The following is a 25,361-nucleotide window of genomic DNA, read 5'->3' as shown; positions in this document are numbered from 1 at the left end:
TTTTCCTTTTCTCCCCTTCTCCTAGAAAAAAGGAAGCCCAAAGAGGAGGTCAGTCTGGTGGAACTCGCCAGCTCAACAAACAAGCTTCAGGGAATACAAGCCAGGTGAGATGGAGCTCAGAGCCTGCTCTGAGCTCAGAGAATGGGGCTGGTAAGAGTCTGGGATCCTGATGGTCAGCTTGGGCGTGCGGGAGGCTGGAACCAGCTGACAATGGGGGAGAAACAGGTTGTGTTGCAAAGCCTCACTCATCTGTGGGATGAACCTGTCTGTAAGCACACAAAGTGGGCATGTCTGGACTTGACAGAACAGCCCCTCTCACTTTCCCAGTGGTGTGATGCTATATGAGAGATAAAGGGCAGGTTCAGGCACCCACAGTCCTGTAAGACCTCAGATGATAACATTTGGTGGGTATGGAGCAAACATCAAACCTGTTTCTCCAAGAACAGCTCCATAAATCTCTGCTTCTGGGAGGAGAAGGGGGAGGACAGGAGCTGCTTTAGCTTTGTGAATTCTCTAGTTGTGTAAAAGTTGTTTCTGTCTTTGGTTGTTGAATGTGATCCTGCCCCTTTTACAGAAGGGCTGCGGTGGTTCAGGGTCACAGCAGGATATGAATGAGAGACGTCCCTTTTCATCCAGTAGAGGGTAAGTTCAGCAGTGCCTGGGATGACAGCCTGTCCCCCCAACCACCCCACAAGCCCTGGCATCAGTTTCTGTCCCCTTCCACTTACATGTTTTTCCCTAGAGGTGGTTAGGACACTAACTGGAGCCAGAATGGTTCAGCACTATCTGGGGTAGAGAATTGAACACTGGTCTTTGGTGCTCAGTACAGCACTTCTTCCCTACATCACTGGCTGAGCTGGTGATGGGGAAGAGGCACATAGAGCGAAGCATGTTCTCATGCAACCTTTGCTCCTTTTTGGCCTTGGCTTTCTTGTGTGTGAAGCACCAGTGGTTGCTGTGCTCAAAATCCCTCTTGGGACACCTTTTTGCTCAGCAAACCCTGCTTCCTGGCAGAGCATACGTGTCTGCCTGGCCCTGGCTCACCCTCACCCGCTGGCTTGGAGTCAGCACCTGGTGTACCACGTGCTTTCTGGCACTGGTCAGGCACTTCTGTTTGTTTTGTAGCTGCTGGACCTGAGCAGGACCCAGCTGCTGTTTTTTTCGGAGCCTTTGCTGGGGACCTCTGAGATTTCTTACTTTTTAGCTGGTGCAATTCCTTTGTCTCCCCATCCACCAAGTGATGCCAGAGCCCTGGGGAGAGGAGGCACTTGGGCTGAGCGCAGGGCAAGGTTTGTCCTGCTGCCTCCCTGCTAGCATGTGACTGAGGGGTTTCTCGCCCTCTCCTTTGTCAGTGGGTGTGTGAAGAGGGTGGGAGTCTGTGGAGAGGGTGGGTTTGCACTGTGCTCCCCTTGCTCAGGACAGGTGGTGTGATGAGCTGTCTCTCTGCTCTTCCTCCCTTCCAGCCCACAAGGAAACACAGCTCAGAGCGGTAGGAACTGCAAGACAGCACCTGGCCGCAAGACACAGAGCAGGGACACCGATGCCTACCGGCTGGTAATCCCACCTCCTGCATCTCGGGTGGCATCTGCATAGGCAGAAATGGGGACTGCTCCCATGGGATGCTCTGCTGGTGCTGAGCCCCTACCAGCTCCTTCCCCAGCAGCTCCTCCTGTTCTTGCTGTGGTCCTAAAGCTTCTTGGAAGGGTTTGAACGAGTGGAATCATCTGTACGCCAATGCTAGCTCCTATATCACACAGTACGGAAGCAGAGAGAAAGGGAGTGGGGCTGGATGTGCCCATATGGGCCCCTCCGAAGCCAGTTTTGCTTCTGGGCTTTGCTCCTTATGGAAGTACATCAGCTATGGGGGTGTTGATCTTGACCTCAGGCTGGGTGCCTGCCCCACATGTAGTGAAAGTGGGGTGAGGAGTGCCACTCTCCTCATGCTGAAAAGGTGCTGAGTTAAAGGCCATGGCGAGAACAGTGTGATGGAGCTGACCAGGCGATGAGGACAAGATTGGCAGAAGGAAGGAGTGCTAAAAGGGGAAACACTGAGTGATAGATGATGCCTGTGTATGGAATAATGTGGGAGGAAGATGGGGGTGTCTGCTGTCCCTTGTCTCCATGAAAATGCAATAGTTTCAACAGAGCTAAAAGTGGAAAATATGAAACTAATAAGAAAAAATAAGTTACCATCAAAAGGGAGACTAAACCGTGGATCTCGCTGCTATAGGGTGTTGTCAAGGGCTAGGATGACTAAAAATACTACCTGATATTTTAACCCCTCTAGCATTTGCATAGACTGCTTTAATTAACATTCTGGAAGGGAGAGAAAATGTGTTTCTGTGGATCTTACTACAAACTGCCTTAACGTTTTCTGAAGCCTTTTCCACTGACTACTTATAGTAAAGGGATATTTGAGTTAAAAACCCTGGTAGGTGTTGCAGGTACAGCAATTTTGGTGCATTCCAGAGGAGGCATGAGGTGTAACAATGCCAGTGTGCTTAAGCGCTTAGTGGTATTTCCTGGTAGCACCGGAGGAGGAGTGGATGCTGATGAGCCTGATTGACAAGAAGTGATTCAGAGAGCAAATCTCCTCCTCTCCTCTTTCCAGGGCCACCTGTGGGCTTTGTCACGGGAATGCCTAAGTGCCAAAGGGATAGTGGCACTGGCTGCTGGGATCGATGATGTGTTGGGCTGCGGTGGGGTGGCTGGCTGCCCTGGGCAGTAATGCAGGCACACGGGTCATGCTGCGGGTAGCAAAGTCTGGCATGTAGGAAGGCATCTAGCAGAGAACTGCAAAGGTCAGCATTGTCTGCTTTCACGTCATCCGTAATTACCCAGACGAGGGAGGAAGCAACACATTAATGGAATTAGCAAGTGATGCTTAACTAGCAGGTGCTATCACAGCATCCCAACATCACCATCCTCCCTATGCCACCTGGTCTGAAACCTTCCTTCCCTCTGGGGCTTCCTGCTCTGTAGCACTGCTGATAAGCCACCATTTTGAGCTAAATACGGCGTCTCCAGGTGGGACAGGGGGTGGAATGTCCTCTCCATCTCGGGTGCATTTCTGTTCTGATTGCACAATTTGCAGTTGTTGCACCATGTTCTGTAGCTCCTAGAGATGGGAGCCCATTAGTCAGTCCTCCTTGGTCTGTTTTTCAACACCCGGACCAGTGGTGGGTGACCAGGCTGAGGAAGGGGATGTGTGTGTGCCAGGCTGCAGTATCTCTGACCTCTGCTGTTTGAAATTTGCTATGACTGCCAATACCCATTCCGGCATGCTTGTAGCATGGGCATCTAAGTGTGAGAGGCATTTCTGGTTCCCGAAGGGGCTCTTCGTTCTTGGAGTTTGTCCTGGTTGTGCCACGTGTGGCTTGTAAGGAAAGCTGTGTCTAAATGTTCTCGTTGTCGTGCTCAAGAGGAAACAAGAGGGCACCCTTAATTAGTCATAGCTGCTCATATCTGCTTGTGTCTCTTCATACAGTGGGTGTCAGAAGTTGTGCTGCGTGTCTCACCACCCTCAGGCAGCGCGAGGCTGCTGCAGAGGGTTTTCCTTAATTTCGGCTGATGGGTTTTGTCTTTGTTCTCGGGGATGAAAGAGCATCAAGGCCCTGATAAGGACTAGGGTCAGGCAGCAGTTCTCATCTTCTTGTGGATCCCTGGTGAGAGAAATAAACCTGCTCTGTGCAAGGCAAATCTGATGAGCGGGCCTGTGACAGGCAGGGCAGGCTCTGTCCCTAAAAGCTTGGCTGGCCGGTCCAGCAAGAGACACTATCTTCTACAAGCCTGGCATTGCTGGAGGAGTGCTGGACCTGCTCCAGGGCAGAGGGGCCCCATGGAAAGGCTTGGTTTGTAAGTGCTTTTAAGTCACATAGAGGAGGGTCATGCAAGTGAACCAGCACCAAATGTGATTTCTTTCTCTCTTCAGCTGGACTGTGATCGAATTCTGCACGGGGTAAAGGGTGGAAGGATTTTCTGCAGCAAATCCTCAGAACCAGTCTGTGGCACTGATGGGAAAACATACAAAAATGAATGTGACTTGTGTTCAGCTGCCATGTGAGTAGGCGGAGAGATTTCAGTAATACAGGGCCATCCACCATTCCCGAGTGTCTTTTGCAGCACAGTGTTTGTTTTGATATATCATGACTCATTATCAAGTGTGTCCTTGGTGCCTTGCTGTTAAGCAAACATAGATCAAAATGCTTGAGATTAATCTGATGACAGCTAATTAAGATACACAAGTTTCCAGAGTCCCCTATTCCCTTTCTGCCCGATTGTAAGATTGCTTGGGGACTAATAAATGCCATCATATTGGAAGTAGCATCAAAGTATTAAGGAGCCCACAGAGGAATGTCATCCTGATGGCAGAGTGTTGTGGCATTGCAAGTGAATAATAAGCAATGTCTTGTCCTCACTTTGCAGGAAAGCTTCAAACTACATCACGGTAAACTATCGAGGTGAATGCAAAAAGCCTGCTCCTGAAGTGGTAAGCGGCATGCCATGGCTGGGCTGGGGAAACATCAATCTCTTCTTTCCCCTTGTGAAACTCTCCTGCCAGCACCATCTCGGCTTGTGGGGACCTGATCCAGGGAGCCACAATGGAGAGTGAAAAATGAGAAGTAGATGTCAGGCCTAGACCCTGCAGGGAGGGTAACCAACAGCTTAATTGAATGAACAAGTTACTGAACCAACAGGTTAAAGCTGTGGTCTGCAGCTGCTCTTCAGCCACCTGGCGCAGCACACTGCTATTGTCAGGGTCAGCTCGGGGCATCCTGCAGGCTGGGAGGGCTCTGTTGTACCAAAAGCATTGGAGCACTCCATCTCCTCTTTTCTTTCTTTTTTTTTAAATTCTTCTGGGGTGAGATGTTGCTGAGAGGTGGAGAAAATCACCAAAGTGACATCTTTGCTGTGTATAGCACCCCACTTCTCACTCCAAGTGCATGGTGGGAAGCCAGTCTGGTCCCTGCACCTGCAATGGTATCATTAGAACCCCAGGAGTGGAGTGCTTGTGGTCCAGATGTTTAAATACAGGTTCACACTTGGCTTTAATATATAACCTGGGCTGTATGGTAGGAGTGTGACATTTCTGAGAAAACGTCTGGCTTTCCTCTTGGGACTTTGGTGAGGACAGAAAGACCAGAACTGTGTGAACCATAAAGGGCTCTTTTCCCAAATAATACCCAGGGAGATGGCTGGGAAATGAAAATTATTCACTAGGTGGCACGCTTTTGGGAAAGGTCTTGAGCCTTGACATCTTGTGTGATCCCACATAGCAGATGAGTTAAACATTCATCAGCTGTACTTTGTCTTTCCACCAATGGAAGCTCGTCAGTCTCCAGCAGTTTGATTTGCTGCCAGGGTTTCCCAGTTTGTGTCTCTTGAGTGTGCAGGATGCCCTGCAGTGCCCTGGGAGGAGCATCCTCTGTATTGGCATGAACTCTTGAGAAACTGAATATTAATCCTGAGGGAAATACTGAGAATTGCTCCCCAAAGAGAATTAAAACATTGAGCCAGCCAAAGAGAAGTTCTGTAAAGTTTTGGATGGGAGCTTTTGCTTCTGAATACAAGTTTGCTATCAAGGTGCTTGTAGGCAGCAAAGAGCTTTTCTGCGGGGTAACCATCATGCCATAGGGTCATATCATGCCTTCCTCTGCTTGCTGTCAGGATGCCTGCAGGTCCCCAAAACATTAGAAAGTAAACATCCCAGCTCCTCTTTCTCTCTTCTGTGAAGCAGCAGAGTGCTCTCTGTTGTTGAGAAAGTTGAATAAATTGCAGTGCAGAGAGAAATTATTTTGCCTGTGATCATAGTGGAGGCCTTTCTGTTTCAGCCTTTAGTGTGATAGAGCCACTGTTGGCTTGTGTATTCTGGGGCCACAGGGAGACCAGGCATTATGCAAGCCTGTGGCTCGTGCTGCCGAAGACAGATGAGACTGGGCGTACTGTGCAGCTGAAAACCAGAGGGGGTTCCCACAAAACTGTGCTTGGTCTGGGATTCCGTGCCGTTCTGTGTTTTATCAAGCTGTTACAGCTCTCAAGCCTTTGCAATTAGAGGAATACGCCATTTACTGAAAGTCAGACAGCTTGTAGCTGTGTTAAGTATTCCAAGGAGAGTTGAATGCAATTAAAAGGGAAAGTGATAAGCTTTTTCCTTTGGGCAAGAGAAACAAACCCCCATGCACGATGGATTGTTTTACTTATGTATATTATGTCACCCGAAGAATCAGACTAGAAATTTATAGAAGCTTTTGAATGACAAACAGAGCAATGTTATTTTCAGCGCTGAAATTCATGGTCACTTTCAATATGATGAATTCTTCTTTCTGCTGAAGAGTCAGGCACTTAATATATGCTACTTAAACCCAGAGGAAACCAGCTCCAGCAGTGCTTACGGCATCACAAATGGTTTTAGACAGTTGCAATGTGCAGAATGAAAATGCAAAGGCCCCTCTTTAAGCTTTGGGGGAAGATAAGAAGTTGTTACCTCCAAAATGTAATATTTCCTTGAGTTGTGTTTTGAAACTATCCATGGAGAGCATTTTGTTGCCTGACAAAATGTGTGTCCAAGTCACCTCGTCCCTTTGCAGCTCAGTGTCTGCATCCATTCCTGAGGGGAAACCTCCTACAGGATTTCCACACTACCTGCCTGGTGACCACATTGCCTTCAGGGGGGGAAGCTTGTAGAAAAGGGTGAGAGGAGTGGGGCTTGAGAGGGATCTGACACCAGAGGGTGTATCTGTACAGTGCTGTGGTGGAAAACCTTGCATGCAGGGATATCCTGCCCCTGGGGCCTCAGGCTGGCCAGAATTCAGGCTCACCACCTTCCTTGGGAGGTCTGTGCCATGACCAAATTCCTTTGATCCTGTTCTGCTTTATGGAAGATAAATGTAGGTTTGAGTCCTGGGTTTAGATATCTTTGTTGGTAAGCTAGCTGGCCAGGAGGTCCTGCAGGGCTATGTCATGTGGATGAACTAACTGTGGGGTTTTCCAGCACATTTCACTTTCAGTGCTGCATATCTTGCAGTTCCTGTATTTGTTCCAAGGTTTTTCTAAGATCCATCCATCCATAGTCACCAATTAGTCAACAGGTCAGGGAACAAAGGGAATATCCAGTTTCTCTGTTTTAAAACAATCTGTTTCTTAACAAACAGACAACTCCCAGGTTTGCAGTGGACAAGTCTTGGTTTTCTTACAATGCCTGTTGTTTCATAATGCTTCTTTTTCAGATGGTGGAATGGGGGGGGGGAAAGGGGGGAGTAGGTGTAAAGCGGGACCTTTCCCAGTTATATAGTAGGTGTGGAAACCACCTAGCTTCAGGCTGAAATCAGTCTTGTTTTCCTAGGCTGGCAGTGACCCAGCCTGCCTACCCTGGTGCCAGGCTCTGCTGTAGCTCCATGTGGCTGCTGAGCTAACCAAAGGGGCTGTCACACTGATACTAATGCTTGGCAAGTGTCACACAGAAGTGGTCATGCTTGGGGGTGGACTTATTTTTTGCTCTTTCTTTCCAGAAGTAATGGAGCTCAGACTGCCAGCAAACACCAGGGATCAGCTGTGACCGAAGGTACCGAGACTGGCAGTGATTTACTCCCTTCTGTCCAGCCTGTCCTCTGGGGCTTGTGTTTCACAAGGGTTGGAGTGTCCTGCTGTTCTTGGACAGGCTGTAGAGATGGTGCAAAGGGCTCTTGCAGAGTGCTTTTCCCTCTTATCACAGCCAGGGCATGGTGAGGCTGAGCCCGTGGGAACATGCAAACATTCTAGTGCTGTGGTGGTGGGCCCTACCCATTCCTTTTACCCTGCCCTGGTTTTTCAATCCCTGCTGATTGGGAAGGACACTGTCAGAGGAGCATGCTGCTGTCCCCCATCATGGGGAGGCAGGGGTGGCCTAGAACCCCTACAGAGTGTGGAAGTATCAGCTTTAAGGTTTTCTCATAGTCCTTTCAGGTCCCTCCACTTTCTGGGACTATAGTAATAAACTGTCTTCCCCTGTCTCCCTAGGGCAAGTAAAGGAAGAGATGATGTTGAGCATCAGGAGAGCTGCCGAGTCCCCAGGACTGCAGAGCTGTCTTCATCCCCATCTGCGGCCAACGGGCCCTGTCTTGCTCAGGTGGAGGGCAAAGGGCTGTGGGGATGCAGCGGTGTCTTCCCAGATCTGCCCCACGCGTGCCGTCGCGGTCTCTGCTGCCTCGCTGTGTCTTTAACGTGCTTCTACAATAAAGATAACTCAGCATCTTCATGTCACTTTTCTTCACTGAGCCCCATGGGAGGGACACATCAGTCCCCTCTCCAGATTTACACTGCATGTCCCTTAGGCAATAAGTAAGTGCAGACGCCCCTGGGGTGCACCAGCTGCTGTAAATACCCAGTGAAGATGTTGGACCCAAGGAGGAAGAGCATGATCTGGGGTTTTGTGAGGAGGGACCAGGGGTTAGGTTCTCTCCAAATCAATGTGGGGTCTTGGGTCAATCACTTCACCACCCTTTCAGCACTTTTTTCTTGTCTGTAAAACAGTTATTAAAAGATAACTTACCTACCTCAGAGGGTTGTTTTGAGATTTTGATTGGTTTACATTTGGAAACTCACAGAGGAAAACTGGTTTTAAAGCACTACAGATGTTGGGCTGGCAGTTTAGCTGTTGCAATAAGTGTCCTCTTCCAGCATCCTCATCTGAGGCACTGGGAAATCCAGACCACTTTGTTCTGAGCAGCTGTGGGAAGTATATATACCTTGATGGATCACGTTGGATGGTGTGCGGAGTCCTGCCCCAGTGAAGCTGGAGCTGGAGGCAGCTGAGAAGGTCTCTGGGAACTGGAGGTGTGAATTTGTCCAGCAGGATTTCTTGCTCTGAGGGTGCAGGAGTACTGATGTCCTTGAGGCAGTGCTGGCTAAGCAGAAGCCTCAGCCATCTTGGTGGCCCATGGACCTTCACTATGCACTTCTTGGTCACCCTCCTGCTTTGGCCTGAACTTCCTCTCCCAAACCAGGCCCTGTAGGTACAAGGGCTAAGGCAGTGTTCACCCCCATCTTGAAGGGAGAGAGGTCCTTCCTCCTGGGTCCTGGTGCTGGGGAAGATGAAGTAGGGAAGTTCCAGGGTGTTGAATTACTTCAGCTATTTAATGCAAAGTATCATTGTTCTGAGATGTAACTGATTAACACACAGTTCTAAGTCATTTATATCTGAAACTGTTTTAAGATGGAGCCAGGTCTTTGAGCTATGGGGCTTGCTGGTGACAACGTATCTGAGAATGGGGTGAGATTTGCAGAGCAGAAGACTCTGATGGCGGGTTAACAGAAGCCTGCTAGCAGTTTGCATGCATTTCCTGTACTTTATAGCTGATACTTAAAGCAAATATGTTCTTTATTTGTCTAAACTTTATGGCAGAACATTTCTAGACCTTGAATGAACACAGACAGTGTTTGAGTCCATTTTAGCTGTGACCCAATATGTAAACACTTTTTGTTGCAGATAAGGCTACAGTGACTTTTTTTCAGATTTTGGCATGATTTTACCTAATATCAATTATTTTTTCTCCCACCAAAGACATGGATTTTACTTTTTCAATTAAGTTATCAAATTCTTTTTTTCTACTGCAGCTAATGAGAATTGATTTTGAGCTCTCAAAATGCTTACACACCTGTTACATTTTATTTCTGCTGATAATAAAATTGGATTTTATTATCAGCAGACCAACATAAATAGGTGTTAATATTTTATTTGCGGATTTTTAATGTGAGCAAATATTATGACTTAGAAATAAATTATGAACGCCTATTGCTACGTGGAAAATCCCCTCATTAAGTACAGTCATGCAGGGGCAAAGTCACCAGTTTGATCCTGGTTAGCTCTTTTGGTGGATGTGAAAGTTTTCTGCCTTTGAGCTACGATGAAACAAGTAAATTCTTGAATGTTATTTATGCAGCCTGGGAATGATGAATATCAGATAGTAAAAATGTTCTGTGATGATTTCTGCTCGCTGATTCCAGCTAAAATCATGTGCAGGGACAGCTACATGATTTTATCAAAGCAGTGCACAATTTGCGGCTAAATTCTTGCAAATGAAAATCAGCGCACTCAAAAGCTATTATGTTTTGTAGTGATTTCAAGCATTTAAGTTTTGAAATAATCGCTCATAAACCCTGCATTACCGTGCTCCAAAAGCAATGAGCTGATGAAGAAGGTTCCTCACTAGCCTTTTGTATCAGTATTTGATCACCTTCTGAGTTTCTCCTGCTGCCAGCAGAAATTATCTTCCACAAAAATCACAGCTGGTGATAAGGGTTCATTAATCAGATTCCAAACCTGTCTGCTGAGGTAGTGCAGGACCCTGATTACCTAAAACCGCTGTTGTTCATGGCTCTACTAGAGGTAACAATGCTGACTCCTTCCTGCTCTCAGCAGCCTGCCTGATCAGTCCCTTCTTGCTTCCAACCTCCTTTTGCAGATGGCTCTAAGGGCTCACCAATAATGTCTGTCCTGAGCAGCACTGTGTGCGGTGGAGCAATGCGTGAATGATGCCACATGTTATTTCTATGAGGTGCCTGGGGAGGAGGAGGCAAAAGCTCAAGGTGTGTTGGGGATTTATTCCCTTTTCTGTTCCGTTTGCTCTTGGTTGCCCTTTGTGTTGCCTTCTAATACAGTGATGAGGCCAAACCAGTCCTCTACAAAACTGGAAAGGTGCCAACACTCTGGGGATTCTTTAGTTTGCTGTAAATTATGTTTTATTAAGGGCGTCTTTTGCCAGTAACTACAGACCCCATGTGGCTCACAGAAGTTTCTGAGGTTTTGCAGAACTGGCATTATGACTCAAGAGCTTTGGTCTCCAGGCCTCTCTGCATGCTTGGGTTTTGAACTAAATTGTTCTCTGCAGGGACCTTGAGTCTCCTGCCTTTGATTTTTGCTTACTTTTCTCTCTCCCATAAAAAGTGTTGGCTATTTATGCAATTCTTCAGGACGTGCAAATGCTGCTTATGGTGTATAGGGAAGGTTGTTGACTCTGGCAGGTGCCTCAGCAGACCTTGAACTCACTGTGGTGTTTCTCAGTCCTCTGCAGCCCTGTCTATTTGGAGCTTTGTGATTCTGTCCACCAAATCCCTGCTGGTCTCACAGCCAGGGTGGAGGGAGAGCCTGTGAGTGGCAGCACGGTGTGCTCTGGCCAGGGGAGCTCTTGTGATCTGCTATAGTACACAGTGCCAGACATCCTGCAGTTTGGAGGCATTTGCTTTAAGAACTGAGCTGTGACATGAGAGCCTGATGGCATTTGCTCTGTAAAGCAACTCTGGGACTGCTGCAGAGCTCTTTTCTGGCTCTCCCTACATCCCTATGATGTTCAATCCCACTAAATAATTGCTGTGTAGGAGTACCTGGGGGTTTTAGCATTATTTGCCTTGATTATCGCAACTTCTGCTCTATGGCCCATCTGCTTTTACCCTGGGGACCAGTGAATGGGTGTCTCTCTCTCCTCTATGGCTCCTGTTTGGCATCTGTTAGCACCTCTGTCTTTTCCTGCAAGGCTGTTCCTGCTACAGGAAGCTTGTGTCCGGTCCCTTTCCTTGGGATCTTCCTGCTTCAGTCTGCTGGCAGGAGCCCTCCCGTTGCGGAGCCCTTCCACTGCTACTGCAACAAAACAATGTTCAATGCTTTCCACTGCACAATGGTATGAGTAACTCCACTCAAATTATCCACTGCAAATAGACATAAGTGTAACTACTTGGAAGTTACAAATCCAGATCCTTGATATTGAAGGTCCCTAAACAGACAGTTTAGTGTTAGGGCTAGTAACAAACACACACTTGGTTTGAGGATGGGAAGCATGGACAATTTCTGCATATATTCCTAAGAAACCAGGTGAGTTGGCTTTACCACCTTCTGGCCTCGAAGGGATCGCTCCCTTTCTTGGCCAGTGCCAGTAAAGTCCTGCAGAAATAGTGACAGATGATTCACTAGAGGGTACCAGAGGTAACCTGGAGAGGCAGCAGAAGAAGGGAGCAGAGTGCTTGTGCCCAGGGCTGCTCGGCCAGATGATAGGCTTTACAGAGCCTCCTTCTCCTGGCATGGCTGGTGAGGGGTAAATAGGTAGATGTTAACACAGCGTGACTGCAGGAGGGGTTGCACAAACACAAAGGTGTAAACATATGGGGACAACCAAAGGCGTTCCTCTCCTGCAGCTCCCTGTCCTGCCTGGGAGGGACATGCTGCACCTTGTGCTCTGGTCCCGAAAGGCTCTGTCCTGATGGATAAACAGCTGGTGGGGAAAACTGCTGAATTGCTGTTTGTGAAGCAGGTGACTTGCTTGTAGGGTCACAGCATTGATCTTCCTTGTGCACAGGGCAGAAGCCCAAAACTGAGCCTTGGCTGACGTGGAGGACAGCAGGCACACTCTATAGCTGTGGTGATATATTCTAGATCCCAGTTCTCACTCTAGATCCTTGATGGGTGTTTGCTCTTCTGTCCCTTTAATCTGTCTTCTACTGCAAACTATTCCCCAAATTTAATAACATAGCTGGAAGAGAATGACTTTGATCTTGACAGAACATACTGAGTTGATCTATTTTAACTGCAGATTTGGTTTGCAAATAACATCTCCTTTCTGATAAGGTTCAGGTGTCATCTCTGTGGACACTGGCAGGAATTTGCTTGACCATGACAGCTTTTACAGAGTTTGGCAATTAAGTTGTCAAGATACATTTGCCTCAGCCAGGAAGCATTAATGGATGGTAGTCTTGGCCGGAATAAGTCCTTAGAGATGGATATTGTAATCAGGATGAAAAGAGGTCTTTATAGGTGAGGCCTGCATTGGTCCAAAAGTCTGGAGTCCTTGACACTTGGGAAATAAGGTGACAGGGCAGGAGGCACTGGGGCTGAACATCAGGGAGAAGAAATGAAAACAAGATAGATGAAGAGAGATCTTTCTAATGTCACTAGAGATTAACATAGCTGGAAATGTTGGTATATGGGGATACTTCAGTTTTGCAGATGCACACTGCAAACTACTAATATTAGCAGAGCTCCTGGGTATGAAAGCAAATCAAATTTTCCACTAGGTAATCCCCAAAATCGTGTTATTGTGGATTTATTTTTCAAGTAAGAAAGATGTTGGAAATGCCTTTCTCCTAGAAAATAAAACTGGGATGATTCAATGTGAACTGACTGTGTTTAAATTATGTCAAAAATAGATCTGTAAGTAAGGATTTTGATTAGCAAGTACAGAATTTGAAAGGTTAAAAGTTAGTGAGAAATATGGAAAATTTAGGATTTGAATTAAGAAGCCTGGGATTGAGACCAATCCAAAGAATTGTCAAAAATCTCCTTAAATAAAGGCCAAAAAAAAAAAAGTGTCAAGGACCAATCTAAGTTCCATTACTTTAATAGTGGGCAAACCTTCAGGAGAAGTTTGAAGAAAACTGAAGATGTAAAGCATAAAGGGATAATGTACACAATGAATTTTCAGGAAGGAAAACATGCGTGGGCTAATATCAATCGTTGCAAAGCTGGCTGACTTCCTAGATAAAGGAAATACAGTACATCTAGTCTATGCAAACATCAAAAGCATTTGGCCTGCTGCCCTGTGGGATGGCGTCACTTAAGCTTGGCAAGGTGGGTCAGGAACTGGCCATGGGGGAGATGGCAGCAGATGAGCAGAGGGTACCCTGACAATTAGCAGGGAACAGCCAAAAAAGATGGATTTTAGGAACAAACTTATTATTCTTGCTCCTTGCTGTATTACAGAAAAAGATGGCAGAGCACTGCTGAGATTTTTAAAACAGGAGAAGAGCAGGATTTCTCCCACAGAGCACAGGGTGACCTTCTGGGCCAAAATGGCCTGGGCTCAAAGTGGGATGAAATACTGCAACGAAGAGTACAAAATCATGCTCTGAGGTTAAGTAATGAGGGGTTTGGCTATGGGCTGGCAGCTCAGTTGAAAACTATAGAGGAGGAGAATTGCATTTACCCAGTTGCAGGTTTGATGTGAGCCTGCCATGTGCTGCAGCTGTGCAAGGGGCAGCCTAGGGATGGGGCAGACCTGTTCAGGAGGAGAGGCATCCTGGCACGTTCCACACTCCCCTCAAGTCACACAAAAGGCCCCTTCCTGGTATACGTGCTTGTGTCAATCATTAGCTAGAAATCTAGGGCTGGGTAAATATATTTTTTGGCTTTGACTGATGATGACAGGCTTGGAGCATTACCTAATAAGGTGGGACCACTTGGTATCGTGGCATGCTATATATTCCTGCTCCTACCTGCAATCTTCCTCTCCCACACAAAGAGCTAGCAGGCTGCAGTGGAGAGGTATCTCTGTCTGCCATGAAGGTATCAGGGGTTTTCGTGAAGGCTGCTTTAGCCCTTTGTTGCTGCTTAGGTGAGTATTTGCTGGGATATTGCAGAGATCGATATAGTTGAATCAGAGCCGAATTTTAATTCCTGTAAAAGCATTTGGGGCTTGTAATGTGGAGGAGAACCTTTATTTCATGGAGAAACATTCTTCCTGAGAGACTGTAGCAAAAAGTTAGACTTCAAGAATGAGGTTTCAGCAAACTTCATACAGATGACTGTTCATCTTCTTGGTTTGTAGGAGCAAATTGCTGATGAAGCAGTCCTAGTGCAGGGCAGCAGCTTGTACATGGGAGTACTGCGTATAAGGGCAAAGTAAAACTGTTAAAAACGGCATTGTTATCCAATACAAATTCAAACTGTAATCTCTAGGATTGCTCTCTAAGTTTACTATGCCCACTCCTGGTAACTGAGAAGGATGTGTTTGGAGATGAACAGTGCCAGTGGTCAGCAGTCATCTTAAATACAAATGTCCAAATTTTTGAAGTTAAATATAAAAAAATCCCTTAGAAAGGGTTAAAAATCCAAGAGTACTGAACTTAGAGTACCTGTATAGCTTTCCTGTAGCATCTTGGGGATGGATTAATATGTGTGCTTTCCCCTGTTTTATTTCCCTTTGAAAGTACAATGGAACTTTATTTAGTAACTCTTAATGCATGCTGTGACTGTTTAGTGGCATAATGTAAACCTCCATATTTTACTAAACCCAATAAATTAGACAGAAACAGTCACTGAATTTAGCAGTTTAATTAAAAGATTTGCATAGACCTTCTCTGCATATCAATAACTTGATTATTTTTTTTCCCATTATTTTCATTCAGAGATTGCCTTTGGAGTTCAGGTGAGCTACAGATTTATTTATTCTCTTCTATTGCAGGTTTCTGGCAAAACAGAAACAGTATGTAAATACCTGATGAGCAAATAGGTTAAATCTAATGCAAATTTGATTGTTCAAATAATATTTGCCATGATTGGATGCTATTGGCAATTTCATGAGAAAAATTCCCTCCTTTCTTTTTTTTTTCCCCAGTATTTTTAGTTCATTAAAAAAAATGAAGAAAGTGGGAAGTAATTATACAATCCTATTATATTAACTCTTAGACATAATGTAATTACTCCAAGCCAAAGGCGGGAGGTTACCTCCTCATGAGGAGTACTGCCTTAAGATGATGTGCTTGAAAGCATCAAACACTGATTCTGATCATTTTTTCTATACAGTAAGACCTGCAGAACTGTGTTCCCTGCATAGGTTTCCTGTACCTGCGTCACAGAGAGGAAAACAGCAGGGTCTGTGCGATGGATTTATCTGTAGGTTCTTCCCACGCAGTTACAAGACTCCTGTAACTCACCAGGGAGTGCAGCAAGATTTGAAGGGATCAGAGGCTGAGCTGAGGGGCTCTGGCATACAGCTGGGCTCCCAGTTATCACCTACCTTCATTAGGCACTGTCTCACACACAGCAATCCTTCCTCCATGTCCAGACCTGGCAGGAAAGCTTAATCAGAAACTTCCTTAGATTCACTCCTCCTGACTGCCTGAGCACTTTCAAAGTAACATCTCTTACTTACCTGTGTCAGGAGCTGCGGGTGCTGTGGCTGCGGGGTGGGAGGCTGAGGGAGTCAGCACTGGGGCTGATTCTGTGCTGCTTCCCTAGGTTGATTGCAGCCAGTTTCCTAATGGCGTTGGTGAGGATGGGACAGTCTGGGTAGCTTGCCCAAGGAACATAAACCCAGTCTGCGGCACTGATGATACCACATACAGCAACGAGTGTGGGATCTGCTTCCACAACCAGTGAGTATTGCTGGAAACCTAGCAGAAGCCTCAGGGCAAGGGGCTCATGGTAAAGATGGCAGCTTCACCCACCACAGGGGGACTGGGCAGGGAGTGTGAGTTAGAAGCTGGGTGCTGACACTACCAGCCTCAAGATGATGCTCGGTAATCCCTGACACAGGTCTGCTTTCTTCTAGTAAACACAATGACAGTGTGGAGAAGGCATACGATGGAGAATGTAAGCAGAAACCTATTACGGTAAGATAAAGTCCATGGAAGTCTTCAGCTGGTTGTAAAAGGGGACATTTCAAACATGACACAAAAGGAAAACAGAACATGCACACCTAGTCTGTATAGCCCAACAGGAATCTGATGATAATCAAAGCTGAGAGGGTTTTTTATGGGGTATCTGGTACCATGTCTCTGTGCTTTTCTAACACAGACTTCTAGCCTCTGTAACTGGGAATGAAACAAAAATGTGTTGTCTGAAGGCTGGATCTCACCACCTGAATAGCTCTAGCAGTATCTTATGTAGGGCCTCACAAACCCAAATCACAGTGCTTGCTGTGCCTTTTTTTTTTTGTCAGCAGGATAGCATTCCTGACTTCTACTTCCATGCATCCATGACTCTGGCTTCTGTTTTTGTTAGTGGAATTAGTTTGATGCTGGATTGGTTCCCAAAGGCAGAGGGAGAGTAAGCAGACTTTGTAGGAGTGTTATATCTTTATATCAAAAATGTGTACTTGTTTTTTCTCTATTCCTGCTCTTTTTACAGATTGATTGCAGTAAGTACCAAAGCAGTGTAGTTGATGGTCAAGTCCTGATAACATGCTCAAGGATACTGACACCAGTCTGTGGCTCAGATAGCCTCACTTATGACAACGAATGTGGGATCTGCGCCTATAATGCGTAAGTTTTGTGCATAGAATGTCCTTGTGGATAATCAGTGATAGTTAAGGCTCTCAGAAACAGTTCTGTAAGACACTGGCCTGTCTTAAGGCAAGTGTCTCTGTAGGTTTCCTTGGAGCTGGCTGCTTGTAATTCTGCAGCCAGCCTGCGTTTTCTTCTACATTTGCTGTCTGTGCTCATGAGGGGAATCACAAAAGAAGCAGAGAACAGCCAGCAAAGCTAGGAACAGATCAAAGTGTTACTTGTAACACCTAATTACTCCTAGCACTTGATTACTGTGTGATATGGAAATACTGTGCATTTACTGATACCATCTGTGCGGTGCATTCAGACAAGTCAAGCAGTTGTAGTGACCCACAAGGCAGGTGGGACCTTCCTTTCTTGTCCCAGTGCCTAGAGTGTTATGGGGAAAGTTATTCTCAAGGCTTCCTAACCAAAGCATTCCTTTCTTTCAGAGAGCATCAGACCAACCTTACCAAACTGTATGATGGAGAATGCAAGCCTCAGATTGTAAGTGCAATAGAAGTCATCTCTTAAGGCTGCTGATAGAATTCTGATAACCCCACAGATTTCCCTAGGAAGAAAGAGGACCATACGACAAGGCTTACGAGGGTCCCAATCCAAGCTTTTGTTTTCTGCACAGTGAGGGTGGATTTTGCACCCTCCCTGCTCCAAGGAGAGCATCACCCCATATATATCAGCCCCAAAATGATGGAGGATAAAGGAGATGGGTATGAAATGAGAAGCTGCAGTGCTGCAGAACACACTTCCTTTTTACTAAACTGGCTTTTGTGCCCAGCAGAAGGGGAGGCCCAAGATTTCACTTGACAAAATGCTGTGCAGGTTGTCAGTTTTCTCTCTGGAGATTACAGGAATTGCAACAGGGAATCAGAACTCCCATGCTGGGTGCTTTCACAGCCATAATGAGACTCACAAGAGCACTAAGTATACATATTTATAGAGTATAGTTTATTGTATATTCATATGAGACCCACAGTCTGGTGCCTCAGGAAGAGAAGCTTCTATATCAGCACCAAAATTCTGGGATGTAGAAAGTTCACTCTCCAACTTGGAAATAATCATATTTTATATATACTTCCAAACTTTGTGCTTAACTACAAGGAATCCAAAATAATAAGTAATTCTAGAGCTGGAGAACTGGGGAGAAACCCAACACGAACCAAAACAGTATTAGTCAAATTTCCAGCTGGTGAAAAACATTTCCCTCTAAATCCAAGACTGCTTTTTTTTTTTTCATGAGAATGGGCCTGAAATTTTGTACATGTTTTTCTCCCTGAAGGATCCTTTCTCCAACTTAGTCCTTCTTCTTGGCTGCTAGAGAACTAGGGTAACATTCAGAAAGCTCCTTTCTGATTGAAGATTTAGCTTCACTATATCAGGGCTTTGTCCTGTTGCAGAAACAATGGTGGCTATGATATGGAATGAAAAGGTCAAAGGTTAAAGTTTAGCATCAACTTTTCTTGCATAGTAAGGGCTCAACCAGAGCTAATTCTCCTTATTTTGACAGGTTGATTGCAGTAAGTACCCAACAATAATCAGTGAAGATGGCAGTGTATTAGTATCCTGCCCAAGGATCCTGAGTCCAGTCTGTGGCACGGATGGTGTTACATATGATAATGAATGCGGAATCTGTGCCCACAATGGGTAAGTGCAATATGCAGAGCACTCCTCCTAAGTAGTCAGCAATGCCTTGCAGTCCTGAGACCATTCATCTGCATTTCTGCTTATCCCTATTTCTTCAGGTCTTTTAGAAACTGGATTGGTTCTGGATTTACCTTTAGTTTCCTTATGGTACCTTCTTTGCTCTCATGAGGGGAAACCTTCAAGAGTCAGACAGCAGCTCCTTGGATTAGTCTTTGGGCTTGGCAGTGACTGAGTTGAGGAAGGAATAATTCAGTATATTGCTTTAAATTGCATGTTATGAGAAGATGTGATAAGCTTGTTAATGATTAAAGTAATGAAGCTATTACGATACACTCCTAAAGAGCTAGAAGCTGTGGTTTGCTTCATTTTGTACATGACTTTGAACAAGAGGTTAAATATTTAGCTCCTCAACTTTATTGTTTCCCTCTTCCAGAGAACACAGCACCAATGTTAGGAAGAAGCATAATGGAAAATGCAGACAGGAGACTTCTGAGGTAAGCATTCAATATAAAGCATATTTCTCCTTTTGGCTCTATCAACTGAAAGGTTCCCTGAGGCTACATCTACTCTGAAAGTGAGCTGGCCTGAAGTCTGGCTTTCTCCCTTTATATTAAATCTTGTCAACACCTTGTGTTGAGGATGCCTACAGATCCCATCTGTCCTGGGGCAGGTGTCCTTTGGGCCCTCCTTGTCTGCACAGCCCTGGCAAATGAGCTGCATGGGAGCTATGCACAGAGTTTTCATTACAAGTTCATATCTACAACCTTTGGGGTGGGGATATATTCTGGTACATGGAGCACACCTGAAGTTTTGATCCGAGTGTATATAACAGAGAAGTTCCAGAGCTGGTGTCTAGAACATGGCAGCACATACATGTGGAAGTTGGTCACCCTGGGCTTAGATCTTCCTTTGAGGATGCTCTTCAAATGCATTGTCAGCAAAGTTCAAATTCCTTCACTATTTTGGTGTTTTGTTTCTATCTATAGTGTGGAATGAAAAGGGGACTTTTTCTCTTTGCTTTTCTGGCACATCTTGCATGTGGGATTGACTGAGATACCCACTCTAGTGATTTCACATCTCCCAAACTATGCAGTGCTGTGCGGTCCCCTCTGTGCATGAGAGGATTCATGCAGAACTGACTCAGCCTGCGTTTGAGAGAAGCACTAGTGTTGTCTCAGCATCCCAGCTTGAAAGACCTGGCAGGAGGTTATGTGGTGGTTTTTCTCAGAGAACAAAGACTTCCCTGGGTTTGACACTCCTGCTTTTTGTAGATCAATTGCAGTCAGTACCCATCAAGAATATATGAGGATGGTAAAGCCCGGATACGCTGTCCAAGGATCCTGCTCCCAGTCTGCGGCACAGACGGATTCACTTATGACAATGAATGTGGCGTCTGTGCCCATAACCTGTGAGTACTGTACATAGGACTCTATTTTGGAGTCACTAGGCATGATTAGGGCTCAGGTGGCTTTTCTTTTGATACCAACATAGCTATATGTATGTTTCTGTTTCTCTTTCACCTCATGAAGACCCTGTCACCCTGTTTTTTTTCCCCTGATGCTGTTTGTGCTCCTTGTGAAAGCTGTGGGCTAGCCATCTCTCAGTCTGGGTACACTATGAAGGCTGTGGTATTTGGGTGGAGAAAAGAGTGGATGGGGCTACTACATAGCACACAGTGAGAAGACCTGATAGGTCTGTTACCGCTTCGGATTGCACATACTAATGAGCGGGAGAGGTTGCTTCATTAGGCAATCAGATGCTTCCTTTATCATATATATTTGATCATGAGTTTGGTTTGCTTTCTGTGGCACAAGGCTTAGCTGATGAGCACACTAACGTCAACGTCTCCCTTTCAGAGAACATGGGACTAACATTAAGAAAAGCCATGAGGGAAGGTGCACGGCAGAAGGTACTCCTGTAAGTGTAACTGCTGTAAAATACACATCATCTCCTACTCCCTCTCCAGCCTGCGAAAGACCCTGGCTGGGCTCAGGGCAGCCGCAGCGCTCCTGGATACACCTAACGGTGATGCACAGGGCTCATGATGGCGCTGCGGCTCTCCCTGACCACTCACAGTGGCTGCTGCCAATGCGCTGCACATGAGGGGAAGAGAGAACGGGAACAGGCCAGGACTTCAGAAACAAAATGTCCCAGTGCTGCAGATCCCTGCACTGAAATCATCAGAGGCAGCCCTTTTTAGCACACTAAGAAAGGAAGACAGAAGGCTGTGCTGGATGTCAGTGTATTCATTTGGTGCTAGGATTCCCATTGCACTAGACAGGCAGGTTAAAATATTCCTCATGCCCTGGTTGGCCAGGAAAAATCTGCTCTCAGGTATGGATGCAAAAATAGCTTTATTATCCTGCACAGTAACAATATGTGCTGATAATATCTCAACACACTTATTCTGCTTATGCAGAGCAGCTCTAAAGCACCAAAAATAATTTCATGCATCCTGAGGGACTGCAATATATTTTCTATACTAAAGACACATTTTTAAGATGCTGTCTTTAATTTGCTCTTGGACCACATGGGAAATATGGGTAATAAAAGACACTGCACTGGAGAAACTAGGCAAAATGACAGTGAAGTGTCATTGATGCTTAGCTCATGTAGACTGACTTCCAATGAGTTTGTCTGTTTATCCTCAGATATTTAAAACGTTAGACTTTGTATACCATAAATTAAATATTTCAGCAGGTGCTGGTGAAACAGTTCTTGCTGCTGCTATGAAAAAGCTGAAACAAAATCTCAGATTTAGTTAACTGTGACTTAATGTCAAACATTTTAAATCGGATTCTTTGGGTTAAATGATTGTTTTAAAACTTGCATGTGAACTACTGGAGGGAAAAGAATCTTTTTGGCCAGCTGTTCCTTTCCTCCCTCTGCTAGCAGACAATACCAACCCCAGCTACAATTACTTAATTCATTTATAATGGAAGACTGAACTTAAAACCCCTCTGATTTTCTGGCAGAAGCCTTTAAAATCTGGATGAGCAGGGTGGACAGACTGCAGATGAGGAACTCTTCCATCTCCCAGCATTGTTACTTTCTCTCTCCAGGTTGATTGCAGCACATACCTGCGCGGTGCCGAAAGTGGGGGAGCAATTGCAGCCTGCCCCTTAATCCTGCGTGAGATCTGTGGGACAGACGGTGTCACCTACACCAATGACTGTTTGCTGTGTGCCCATAATGCGTAAGCCTGGAGGTCACCCCTGAGATCTCAACAGAGTGACTTGCTGAGCATTTCTAACTCTGCTTTCTTTTCCAGTGAATTTTCAGCTAATGTTGCAAAGAAGCATGATGGAAGGTGCTTAGAAGTTCCCCAAGTAAGTAAAATGTAAAGAAAGCCAAGAATAACACAATGATTTGAGTTGGAAGGGACCTTCAAGATCATCAAATTCCAACCCCTTCCACTAGACCAGGTTGCTCCAAGCCCCACTCAGCCTGGCCTTGAACACTGCCAGTGTTGGGGCAGCCACAGCTTCTCTGGGCACCCTCTGCCACTGCCTTACCATCCTCATAGTGAAAATTTCTTCCTAATATCTAATATAAATCTCCCCTCTTTCAACTTAAAGCTGTTTCCCCTGCGTCCTGTCACTACATGTCCTTGTCAAAAGTCCCTCTCCATATTTCTTGAGGCCCCTTTTAGGCACTTATATACCCTGCGTACCCCTTTAGATACTTCAGGTGTAGCCCTTTAGGTACTAAGAGCTTGAGTGGAGGCTGATTGCATAACTTCAATAAATTGTTTTGCTTGCTGGTTTTGGTGGTGTAGCCTTCACCCAGCATCTCAGCTTCTGCTGTCCTTCCTTCTGAGGGTGAATATCACTCTCCCAGCAGTAGGAACATTGTGTGCTTCCTACACGCAGTCAAGAACAGAAAGGGGAGAGGACAGGTGAGGAATGACTTATGAGACAGGTAGCATAAATGATTTAAGGCTTTACAAGAAGAAATCCTTTTCCCACAGCAGTCATAGCTGCCGCCGGGACTGAGCAGTCTGTTTTGGCAATACAGGAGGGGGATGCAGAGGGCTCAGGGTATCCGGTGCCTTCTGGAAGCTTGCGTTTTACAAAAGGATGTTCTGCAAAGATTAGAAAATTGCCTGTGTTTTGCATGCTGATACCTAATGTACCAGGGCATTCAAACCACTTTCTGTTTTTTTATTGTAAATGCAATGTAATCTAATGTATACCAACAATGAATCTTGTAAAAATACCAGTTTAGCTATATTTGGCCAGCTCTAAACTATCTATGCTCTCTGGGGAACTGAAGAACAAAGCCATCTCATTAGCATGTGTTTGAAAGAGTCAACAGCCCGAGTCAGATATTTCATTTCTATACAAACAAACTATGAAATGTCATTCCTTTGTTTCCTGAGTGTGCTCTGTGCTCAGACTGGGTGAGATACATAAATCAGGGAGGAAGAGCTCACACTGGAGAAACTGGGAGTGCTAAATACAAGGCCAGTTCTGCAACTGGTGTAAATCAGCTTCAGCTGCTGTCAGTCCTGTTGGCAGATTTCAGCACTCGGAGCCATCCTGTTGCAACAAAAGGCCTGTCAGCACATCTGATCCATTCTTGTGGGCCATGAAAAACACCTTGGTCACAGTCGGCCCTCTTGCAGGATGTACATAAATCATGCCATTTTGATTTGCAGATTATTTTTGAGCTGCATTTTGCAATATCCTATTATGTCTGTTCAGCAAAGTATAGGGACATCAAGATAAATACAAAGCTGAATGAGTAATGTCTACCTCCAAGCCTTGATTCAGCCTTCTCCAGCATAAGACTATGAAAGGAAATTGCTAGTTTTCCATGAAGAACGACTTAATGTATAACCATAATTTGTCCTGTGGCAGACACCAAAGGGCAGAAGCATGAGCATGGGGGTTACACAGAGCTGAGCCTGTGTCTTTGTTCCCCAGCCTGACTGCAGCCAGTACCCAGTTTCCACGCTGGATGATGGCAGACAGCTGATGGCCTGCACCATGATCTATGATCCCGTCTGTGGCACTGATGGTGTCACTTACGCCAGCGAGTGTACACTGTGTGCCACCAACCTGTAAGTAGTCATTCTCCCTGGGGGATTCACAGCGGTGGTGGTTGGATCTGTAATGTCAAGTAGTGTGCAAGGGCTCCCCCTAAAGCCCTGTGCTGGGTTGGTCCTGCCTGTCTACCCCCATTTTCCTGCTCCCCCCGGTTGGTGTTTGACATGGGTGTTCAACCCCAGAGCCCCACAAAGGGAGACACATCAGTTGGGAAGAATGTTATACCAGAAGACACATGCCTGGTCCATAAGCATAACATTCTTGTTAGTGATGTGTGGGCAGCGCCAAGCAAGTTTATCTGAAAATCTCCTGTGTGCACTGTGTAGGAGTGAGGTTTGTTCTTGCACTCTAATGGGGAGGGTTGTGGCAACAATGGTTTCTCTTTCCTCCAGGGAGCGTCAGGCCATTGTTGGCAAAAGAAAGAATGGACGCTGTGAAGAGGATATTACGAAAGTGAGTGGGAAAGGATGGGAACTAAGAGTGAGGTCCAGTGCCTGCTACACTCATGGGGGACTGTCCTCTGCTCTGGGTTAGGAATTGGGGTAGCGGTGGTGTGCTTACTGGTCATAATCAATATCTATCCCATTGCTCTGTAACAGTGCAGAAAAAGATGTGGCACTGAGAAGGAATAGTAAAAGAGCGCATCTGCCACCAGGAGGAAACTGAGTTTGCTATTATGATGTTACAATTTAATTTCTCAGTGGGGTGTCATTCCTTATGCTGGGGGGGACGGGATGGGATGTGGTTTCCTCGCAGGTAGACTCACGTCTATTTTCTGTGTGCAGGAGCATTGCAAGGACTTCCAACAGCCCTCTGCTATGTGTACCATGGAATATATGGCCCACTGTGGCTCTGATGGCAAAACATATGGCAACAGATGTTTATTCTGCAATGCCTACCTGTATGTACAAGAGTAAAACTCTTCCTCTCATGATCAATTCCTATACCTGCTATGAGTGCAGGGCTGTTTTCATAATGGGTTTTTGACTAACTGCTTATGGGCATATACTGAATATTTCTGATGCACCATGACTTATTCAAGGACGTGGCTGTTTTTGCATTTTAAGGGAAAACACAAAGGGCCCATTTCTGTGATCTGTATGTGGCTTCCCGTTTGTTAACTTGAAAGATATTTTACTCATTTTCATCAGCATGTAATCTTCCCCACAAGCTTATCAGGGCATGTGGAAAGTACTTCACCAAACCAATTGGATTGTATCAGATGTGTGAAACTATTCATCTTTCCTTTAATGATAATAATGAAAAGGCTTTTGAGACTGTTCTTTATCTACAGTCAATGCTAAGCTAACACTTGAGCCAGTGAGTGAGGAGCAGGGTTTCTTCACTGAATATCCTCTGTCTAATCCTTCTCTTTCCTTTTCTCACCAGGGAAAGCAACAGGACTCTGAACCTCATGAGTATGACTGAATGCTAAGTGTGTGCTGAAGTCCAGCCCAGGAAGACAAACTCCCTTACATGTGGCTTCCTACAGGCTGATCTTCCCCAACAGCTTTCCTTCAGTTTGTCTCATTTCCTTAGCTCCTGAAACACTTCTTCAATAAACTCACTTTGCAACATTTCTCCGTGTTAATTCCATGTCTCATTCCTTTTGCCCCTTTGCTTCCCTGACATGGTACTTCT

The 25,361-nt window shown here is 45.6% G+C and overlaps 2 protein-coding genes across 7 annotated transcripts in view; both read left to right on the top strand.

Annotated features, from left to right (window-relative positions):
- Positions 1 to 8,233, top strand: part of LOC134158004 (serine protease inhibitor Kazal-type 5-like) — a 110,349-nt gene extending 102,116 nt beyond the window's left edge. For 5 of the 6 annotated variants that reach the window (XM_062607555.1, XM_062607556.1, XM_062607551.1 and 2 more), the window contains 7 exons: positions 26 to 104; positions 575 to 642; positions 1,464 to 1,554; positions 3,932 to 4,059; positions 4,426 to 4,489; positions 7,509 to 7,561; positions 7,996 to 8,233. In XM_062607555.1, coding sequence (XP_062463539.1) covers positions 26 to 104; positions 575 to 642; positions 1,464 to 1,554; positions 3,932 to 4,059; positions 4,426 to 4,489; positions 7,509 to 7,514 — 436 coding nt within the window. In that variant the 3' untranslated portion in view covers positions 7,515 to 7,561; positions 7,996 to 8,233. The remainder of the gene's footprint in view (positions 1 to 25; positions 105 to 574; positions 643 to 1,463; positions 1,555 to 3,931; positions 4,060 to 4,425; positions 4,490 to 7,508; positions 7,562 to 7,995) is intronic. The other variant, XM_062607552.1, reaches the window with a different exon arrangement.
- A 5,965-nt stretch (positions 8,234 to 14,198) lies between these two features.
- On the top strand, positions 14,199 to 25,300 carry LOC134157997 (ovoinhibitor-like). Its single transcript, XM_062607548.1, has 16 exons — positions 14,199 to 14,354; positions 15,148 to 15,167; positions 15,980 to 16,116; positions 16,293 to 16,353; positions 16,871 to 17,004; positions 17,460 to 17,514; positions 18,533 to 18,669; positions 19,103 to 19,163; positions 19,941 to 20,077; positions 20,526 to 20,586; positions 21,732 to 21,865; positions 21,941 to 21,998; positions 23,598 to 23,734; positions 24,113 to 24,173; positions 24,506 to 24,621; positions 25,110 to 25,300. The coding sequence occupies exons 1-16, from the start codon at positions 14,213 to 14,215 to the stop codon at positions 25,153 to 25,155; spliced, it is 1,497 nt and encodes a 498-aa protein (XP_062463532.1). The 5' UTR covers positions 14,199 to 14,212; the 3' UTR covers positions 25,156 to 25,300.
- The last annotated feature ends 61 nt before the right edge of the window (positions 25,301 to 25,361 follow it).

This window comes from Pezoporus occidentalis, unplaced genomic scaffold (assembly GCF_034315485.1).
Source record: "Pezoporus occidentalis ecotype Australia unplaced genomic scaffold, CSIRO_AGI_Poc_V1 ctg124, whole genome shotgun sequence".
Taxonomy (NCBI): domain Eukaryota; kingdom Metazoa; phylum Chordata; class Aves; order Psittaciformes; family Psittacidae; genus Pezoporus; species Pezoporus occidentalis.
The sequence above is the reverse complement of the archived record's forward strand: the minus strand, read 5'-3'. Positions and strand labels throughout refer to the sequence as shown.

What these genes read in the sequence shown, in the direction of transcription:
- LOC134157997 (XM_062607548.1), top strand. Translation starts at nt 14,213, where the DNA reads ATGCTATATATTCCTGCTCCTACCTGCAATCTTCCTCTCCCACACAAA. An exon ending in AGCCCTTTGTTGCTGCTTAG is followed by an intron (nt 14,355 to 15,147) that starts GTGAGTATTTGC and finishes ATTTTCATTCAG; the next exon opens with AGATTGCCTTTGGAGTTCAG. An exon ending in AGATTGCCTTTGGAGTTCAG is followed by an intron (nt 15,168 to 15,979) that starts GTGAGCTACAGA and finishes CTGCTTCCCTAG; the next exon opens with GTTGATTGCAGCCAGTTTCC.